Source organism: Carassius carassius, chromosome 12 (assembly GCF_963082965.1).
Source record: "Carassius carassius chromosome 12, fCarCar2.1, whole genome shotgun sequence".
Lineage (NCBI taxonomy): Eukaryota > Metazoa > Chordata > Actinopteri > Cypriniformes > Cyprinidae > Carassius > Carassius carassius.
The window spans coordinates 16,593,868-16,602,355 of record NC_081766.1 but is presented as its reverse complement, the minus strand read 5'-3'; the positions used below and the strand labels follow the sequence as shown (position 1 = coordinate 16,602,355).

At 34.8% G+C, this 8,488-nt stretch overlaps 1 protein-coding gene across 1 annotated transcript; it reads right to left on the bottom strand.

The window, feature by feature from the left end:
* Positions 1-2,662: 2,662 nt before the first annotated feature.
* Positions 2,663-5,478, bottom strand: LOC132154936 (claudin-11-like). Its single transcript, XM_059563669.1, has 3 exons — positions 5,059-5,478; positions 4,457-4,621; positions 2,663-4,269 (listed from the first exon to the last, which is right to left on the bottom strand). Exons 1-3 carry the CDS (start codon positions 5,282-5,284, stop codon positions 4,013-4,015), a joined length of 648 nt encoding a protein of 215 aa, XP_059419652.1. The 5' UTR covers positions 5,285-5,478; the 3' UTR covers positions 2,663-4,012.
* Between the last annotated feature and the right edge of the window lie 3,010 nt (positions 5,479-8,488).

The window sequence follows — 8,488 nt, the reverse complement described above, 5'->3', positions numbered from 1 at the left end:
TACACCGTACACCCTCTGTTAGGGTAGACTAGTCACCACCGGTGGTGTTTTTGTGGGTGCAGAAGAACTTCTAAAGAACAGTGGTGAAGGCATGTATTTTTAAAAACATAACTGGAGATGTTTGGGTTTTGATTTAGTAGTTTTGATTTAAATAAAGGTTAGCACATAAGAATAGGCTCAAAGAGGGCAAGGTTTTAAAGGGATAGTTCACCCCAAAAATACATATAGTGTCATCATATACTCAACCTCATATAACTTCCAATCTTTTTTATTTATTTATTTTTGTCCATACAATTGAATTAAATGGGGTCCATTGATGATGTTTTGGACCCCATTGACTTTCATTGTATGGACAAAAACAGTTTTGTACTCAGCAAAAGTCACAGAGGTTTTGAGTGAAATGAGGGTGAGTAAATAATGACAATTTTCTTTTTGTGGGTGAATTATTAAGTAAAATTTAAATCTACGTACATAAATATTTTATTAAAAATGTCTGTAAAAAAAAAAAAAAAAACATGTTTCCACTATTGCTTTTAAAGTCAGCTACTATTTGTTATTTGTCTCTGAGAAAAGGTACAGTGTTTGTTCTTTGTGAACTATCTTTACTGCTATCATAGTTTATTCTGTATTTGTCCAGGAAATGTGGAGATTGGCTTCCCTTGCAAATCTGATCTTTGTTTCTGCTGTATATTTTGGTATGAAGTGGATGTATTCTGGTTTCAATAATTTTTTAAATTTTTTTAAAGAATCTATTTATTGTTCCTTCTACTTGTGGTTTTGCTCTCCTGTTGCACTGTGTAATGATATGTTAATATTGCTTCATGCAACAATGAAAGTCATTTATTGCAGATCAGATCAGTGAGACTCTTGGTTTTCCTTTCGCTTTGAGGCAGTCTCACACAACCTGAAATCAGAAGTAATAAATATCCTCACATGGGTGGCATGTGTAAGCGGTGCAGGCCTGTTCTGTTTCCCGTGGGGTGAAGCGCTGAGCCTAGAATAACAGCGATCCGAGGGTCGTACCTGAGCACAAAACAAACATGGTCATACTGGGAGGGGCGCCGCTGGCTATGCAGAGGAATGAGATGAACAGATCGAGATGTACTGTTCCATTATCATTGCTGCAATGGTGGTCAATGTAGTACAATATGGTTTGGAGATCTCAAAGCATGTTGTTAAGGTCAATTCATACAGTTCAGACCCGTCTGTCTGTATGGCGCAGACATCGACACAACCTGAAGCACACTCCTTTTGTGGGATGGTCTTCATAAGTGTTATTCCTATGAGGCACTCATAGGACGTCATTTGTGTCATCTGTCATCAGCCTGAATCAGATTTAAATGTGATGTCCTTATAGTGTACGTCATTTGTTTGCGGGGCTCCCCTTTTTCTGATGCAGAATATCCTGGTGCTAATCCTGGATTTGAGGAAGACGTTAAATGCTTAGATAGTGTGTGGTAGATGGTTAAAACATGTAAATAGTATGCACTTTTATGCTTATGCAAACATATTAGTTGCTTTAATACTAATATATCCTAATACTTGCGTTAAAGATTCTTATCAAAAATCTTTATGCAAAAGGTTTATATTGTCTCACTGCTCAAAGTATCAGTCATTTCCTGTAAGAAGCCTTTTGGTGTTTTCAGAACATTCTGGAAACTGCATATTTTTCTGGTCTGTTCCAGGTTAGTCTCATAATGTGAGATTTTAATCAGTATTAGGTATCAGTTCACAATTTTGAAAATTTTAAGCTTAGTACTATCAGTTTTCCAAGGAAAACACAGTCGAGCTAAAATTAGTAAGTCACCATTGCTGTATTTCCACATTAGAATATGATTATTCTCTTGTAAGAAATTGACCCCTGCAGCACTTTAACTAGGAGTTGTCTCATGTTTGTACAAATGCAGATATATCCTTTCTCAAATTATGCAAAGAACATTAAAGGGTCATGAAACCCACCATGAATCAGTTCTCATAAATTTAGAAAGTTTCTTAGAAGTGTGTGAAAGAGTCACTTTAGTTAACAATAATGTTACATCCTGTTGATTCTGACTCAATATTGATTTCAAATATTGTTGTCATGAATAGTTGGGTTCCCCCTAACAAATGGTTTCACACTTGGGAACAGTCTTTTGTAATTGTACCTTATATGTTATCAGTAAGCACATTAGCACTAGACTGTTGTATTGTACAGCAGGTTATTTTATTAAATATATTTTAAATTAAATATATGAAACATATACAATTTTATTGTTTTGCATTTAATTATTTGCATGATCTTAAACGATTAAAGATGATAGATTTAATAAGCTAGCAAGCTAACAGGCTAGTGGTATGCTAATCTAGTATGCTGAGCAGTAAAGAACGAGGAATATTTCAAACTATAGTTTTTTTTTAACTAGATTTTTTTTAAGGTAATTAAAGTCATATTTACATAATTAAAATAATAATTAAGACATGTAAGCTTACATAAAAAGGCTTTTTCATGCCAATGGACTAATTTGTTCATGACACCAGAATACTAAACGATCAAGTTTACCCTTCAGAAAAAATATCCTTTATATTATCTCCAACATACAATATTTGTTAACATCTCAACAATGTGTGTTTGTGTTTCATGACCCTTTAAAAAGAAAGTGCTAAACAACTTCCCTCCAAGCTATGAACATATACAGGAATGAAGGCTGTATTAACAAAAACTTTTAATCTTCCTGATTCCTTCTAGTTCAGGTCAATCTCTGCTTTGACTATCTCTCTTTCTGCTTGTATGCTGTTATTTGCAGCAATATCTGGAAAAGAAAAATACTGTAGATTCCAATGAAATTGTTCATTGAATTTACTTCACCCCAAACTACCTCTAACCAAAGACTGAAGGTATAAGATCTACAAAAAAGCAATATTTGACATCTAAACATCACCCTACACAGGATAAATCATACTGTAGTGGTTAAAATTAATGTTTTCTTTTTCACACGATGTACAGAAACATTCACATGTTGTTTATATCCTCAGTATTCAGCCAATTTTGACTCTATGTCCACTGAAACTCCATGTGAAACAAGAAGCATTCAGTGCAAGGATCCCGGCTAGAGAACAAAGACGGAGCCTCGTCGCACCCGGAGCATAAATCTGCCTTTATGGCTGAATGTGACCGTTAACCTTAATCAGCGCTGTCTGCCAGCCATTGAGTTTCCCATTGGTCGTAATGGGACAAATTTCTCATTGGAGTAAGAGAAATCGATACACACAAATGTCTCAGATGCCTAAGTTGTATGTGTGTCTCGAGTGCTTTTAGTGAGAATGAATGAGAGGTTTAATGATGATGCACTACACCTGCCTGGGCATCTGACAGCAAACAACACGTTCTCAACAGTATACAGTCCTGCTGAGAGCAGTTCACTTCAGTTTGGAGAGAGGACAGAGGGTTTTATATATAAAAAATGTCATATTGCCTATAATATAAGAAAAAACTATTTCACATGGACAACATTGTTTATTACAACAAACATAACAAAAAAAACTGCATACAAAGTATTACAATAAATAATATTGCTAAGTAATTACTGCGTTGGTCCAATTTTGGTAGTTTTGTTTGGGTGGCTATTGTGAAATGGTCTGAAATTAAACAAAATGAAAATACAGCTGCACAAACAGACTGAAATAAACTGAAAGATTTAGAATAAAAACAACAATGGCAATACTGTTAGTATTCATATAAAAATGCAAAAATTCATTTCTCACTACAAAAATAGGACTTGAAATGGCACATTGTACTGAGAAGAATCAGTAGAAGCCCTTTTAAACACTGAATCCTTCATCGGAGGTCACCAGCGACTGTCATTTATGTAATATCTGGGTGACAAACCCCGCTGCCGTGTCAAAAGGTCAGAGTTCAGCTGCAAGATAACTATCCAAAGAGTCACCACTGTAGATAGAGACATTGTTGAAACAAGTGGAAGGAAAGAGAGAGAGAGAGAGAGTAGAAATCAGATCTGAGCAGTAATCCCGAAGCTCACACGTGAGCACTTTTGGCGTGGTTAGTGGAGGCAGGGCCGGAATGAACGGGGCCCTGTTTGGAGTAGTAGAACCGATTGTTGTCAGTGTCTGTAGCAGGGGTGTCCACTGAACAGCAGGTGATCATACAGCCTCCCAGCAAACAAAGTGCAGTGCCCACCCAACCCGAATACAGGGAGAAGCCAAACGACATCAAGCCCCTCTCGTGATGGGCCCCGATGGGAAACCACACTGTGGAGATGATGCCGCAAAAAGCTGAGAAGGAAAAGACACGCTTAACATTAAATTATAGCCTTTTTTGTTATATGTTGCATCATAATGTAAGTGAGAGAAATATTTTCATCTTCAGTTTACAGAATACTAAGTGGCATAAGGATATGTTAGTGTCATTTTTCTGAGTGTAATATGAGCTTAATATGAACAAATATAAATACAGGCTTACCAGTCAGCAGTATTATGGTTCCTCCGAGCACTGATCGTTTGTTCTTAGCGCTTTCTGGTTCACTTCCGAGGTTAATACAGGACATGGACATGAGCACGAGCGCGACAGCAGGCAATCCGAGGATCGATGCTGTGACCATTAGCGCTCGAGACGTCTGGATGTACGCTTCAACAAAGAATAGAGTCATTTTACTCTCGTTTTTATTATATAGTAATAATACAATTCAGTTAAACAGATTAAACTAGATAAGTGATAGTATATGTAGCCAATACACACACACACAAATAATGGTGAAAAAGTTGTTTTGCATATATAAAACAATGCTTATGTACTTTGTAAAAATGCTATATTGTTTTATATAACATATTATATGAATTATTTAAAAATACATTTTATATGTATTTGCATGTTCTAATTTTATTTCATATTTATATTTTATTGAATAAACTCTTTTATGTTATTTTATCTTTATGCTTATGTATTAAATAATGAACATGCATTATTTTAGTAATGCTTTTCATCTTCATTCCAAAAAAAAAAAAAACTTTTATTTTATACTTTTATTTTATTATGTGAAATAAAAACTATTATTTCACACGTACCTGGTAGCTCGAGAATCTGCGTGAGTGTGATGCAGTGATACAGCGCAGTTGAGATCACACAGTCTGCCCATAAACCTTTGGCCTCCAGTTCATCCATCTTCTTACAGGTGTTCATGTTGTATTTACAAGTGACTACCCATTCATTAGTGGCAGTGGCAATGATGAGGCCGATCCAACCAAGAAAGCTCATCGCAAAACCCGTGAACTGCAAGCAAGTATTTGCCATGTTGTACAATGTGCGCAAAAATGTGTCCAATAAGTTGAAAAAAGTTCTCTTTGAAGTAGATAATCAAATAATGCAGGCTACTTGGCGGAATTTATAGATGGTAATATCCAGATTAATGTTAATCCATTGCGTAAAAATGAAGATGGTTTTGTAGATCCTTATGTCGCGCAGTATTCCAAGCTAGTACAACAAGAGAGTACCGTTAGAGGAGCTTTTATAGTGGACCTACAGAGACAAAAGAACTGTCAGCCAATCACATGAGTAGATAAACTTCCCAGCGTTAATACTTATCTCATGTTTTTCACTCTCCTCAATTCTCTTTGCATGTTCATAGTCTGTAATGTTATACTAAGGGACGAATATCGAATTTATAAAACTGACGAATAACTCTTTACAAATTATTCCTCGATACGTCAAGCACTGCAACTAGAGTTATATTTGCTCAAGTGGATTTGGTAACAGTGCACCTATGCTTTCATGGCAGTGCTGGATTTGTGATATATGTTGCCCTCTGGCGGCCGATTTCTCAGATGTGCGGAACATTTATTTATTTGAGAACAAATCCAAAATGTTTTAGCAGACCTTCTCTATCCAGAGTGACAGTGATAAAGTGCAAAAATCGCATTAACTAATAGTTGAGAATATCTAATCCGATCTTCTCTATCCAGAGTGACAGTGATAAAGTGCAAAAATCGCATTAACTAATACTTGAGAATATCTAATCCGATGTTATAGTATTTATTAAATTGTTTAAGCTATGGTTTAAAAAAGGGCAAGAAAATGCATTATATTTAAAATCATAATACATCAATGTTTATCAAATATATGCATCTCATAAAAGTTATGCTCTTTTCCTTTTGTTTTTACTGTTTTTCTGGTAGCACTTTACAATAGGTTATGCATCCAAAATATACAGTAGCTACTTTGGAAGGTGGATGAGTATCTAAAATGTAGGCTATATTGAATTATTTAAATTAAAATCAAAGAGGATTTAAGTTTGTACTTGGTAATTAATGTTAGTGACTTAAAGGAATAGTTAACCCAAAAAGGTTTGGAGAAATGTATCATTGCGACTCTAATGGATCACTGATGGATCCACTGCAGTGAATTGGTGCTGTCAAAATGAGAGTTTAAACGGCTGAAAAAAACATCACAAGTAATCCACTCAGCTCCAGTCCATGAATTAACATCTTGTAAAGATAAAAGCTGTATGTTTGTAAGAAACAAATTAATCATTAAGATGTTTTTAACAACAAATCATTGTCTCTGGTTATAATACAATTGAAAAAATATTAATGAAAAATTGTCTTGTCTGAAACAAGAGAGAACTATTGACATATCAAGTACCATTTAATAACAAAACTACGGTGTCCGAGAGACATCTACCGAGAAAAAACATCTAAAAAAAAAAAAAAAATCTACAGAGAAATACGTATATATATAATAATAATAATAATAATATTAATAATAATAAACATTGCTACAATAGTTAAACCTGCATGGTAATCACAAATTACACTAACCATAGTTTAACCATGGTATTTGGGGGTAACACAAATGATAGGCTGTCAAAAAAAAAAAAAAGTAATGGTAAAATTGTACATGCAAAACCACCGATGCTACTATAATAAAACATTGATAAAACAATGAAACATTTCCGTTGTGGTCTGTGCTACATGCATGCAATTCTTTTCAGTATTTGGTCGTGTTGTGAGTCTTTGCACAGCGTGTGTTGTCAAACTGATGAAGATTTAGATGAAGATCTATTTGCATGTGTTTTCTTAAGTTGGAGTGCTTTGAGCTCTCTCGGCCACCACCTAAACAGTCCAAACAAGTTCTAAACAAATGTGTTGGTGGATTTTGAAGTGAGAGGACAATATATGGGATTTAATTTTTCATTGGTATTTGGTATTTTATTGTGGATTATTGTGATGTTTTTATCAGATGGTGAGCAAGCAATATTATGATGAATTTCTCCAAATCTGCTTCCATGAAGAAAAAAAATCTACATCTTGTATGGCCAGAGAGAGTACATTTTCAGCTAATTTTCATTTTCATTCCTTTAAGATATTAATGTGGCCCTTATTTTCCATATTATGAAGCATAAAGTGGCAAGACCTGGCAGTCGTTATAATGTGGTCACTGAAGGTTAACTCTGAAACATGTATGCATTGACTGTATGACCTCTGAAGGCTATAGAGGACATCCTTGCTAGAGGGAATCAGAGCTGAGTCTTCATTAATCACACAGGCTGATATATCAGAGAGTCATGCAGCGATCATGTCTGAGATTGCAGATGAAAAAACAGGAGGGAATTGGATCTAGAGATATCAGCATTCAGTTGGGAATTTGATGATTTTTCTGTGTGATCTGGTATAGATGGTCCAAAAAAAAAGAAGGAAGGATTGATCCTTGAAGTGCTATATACCTGAATGCAGCTTTTTGAGATGTTTGAGGGCAAGTTATCCAGCTGACTTGGTAAGACCTGTTTTCCAAGACTACAAAAAAAGAAAGAAAGAAAAAGAACAGAAAGAGCTGACTTAAATATCACTGGCATCTTGGATGTTGAAACTGCAGATAAATCCAAAAGAATGTTAAATAATAGAATAGTTATGATGCATGTTATGTATGACCCTGGTGTTTCGGTTGCAGCAAAGAGAGTAGTTTTCCCTTTGTAGAACCACCCTAGATTTAATTTGTTTTTCTGAAGCCTAAGGGATTTTGTTAAAAAAAAAAAAAGAAACACAATACAAGTCTTTGAAGTGTCTGTTTGATCTGTTCTAAATATAATTCCACACTTGGGTTGCTGGACAAAATGTTTCTTGAATCTTTCATATGTGACATTTGGTGACGTGCTGTACATTCTCCTTTGGCTTCTTCTTTATTAAGAATGTTACACGACTTGCTAATCAATTACAAAGTCCACATAACAATAATCCAACATCAAATAATATATTTTACCATCAGGTACTTTCTGTATAAAGTGAGAAATTAATATGTGTCCTTCGTTCATCCACTAGGGGGACTCGTTTGACTTCAAACATCAATGATAATACCTGGAAACAACTATCCTTTATTTTTTTGTTCATCTTATTGAAATTTACTAGGTTGGCTATTTAATTGTGAATGAAAAGTTAACTAAATAATACATATAACTATATATACAGTGTATATATTACAGGGCTGAATGCTCGATTCTGATTG

What these genes read in the sequence shown, in the direction of transcription:
- LOC132154936 (XM_059563669.1), bottom strand. Translation starts at nt 5,284, where the DNA reads ATGGCAAATACTTGCTTGCAGTTCACGGGTTTTGCGATGAGCTTTCTT. An exon ending in GCAGATTCTCGAGCTACCAG is followed by an intron (nt 4,622 to 5,058) that starts GTACGTGTGAAA and finishes TCTTTGTTGAAG; the next exon opens with CGTACATCCAGACGTCTCGA. An exon ending in AACCATAATACTGCTGACTG is followed by an intron (nt 4,270 to 4,456) that starts GTAAGCCTGTAT and finishes TTTCCTTCTCAG; the next exon opens with CTTTTTGCGGCATCATCTCC.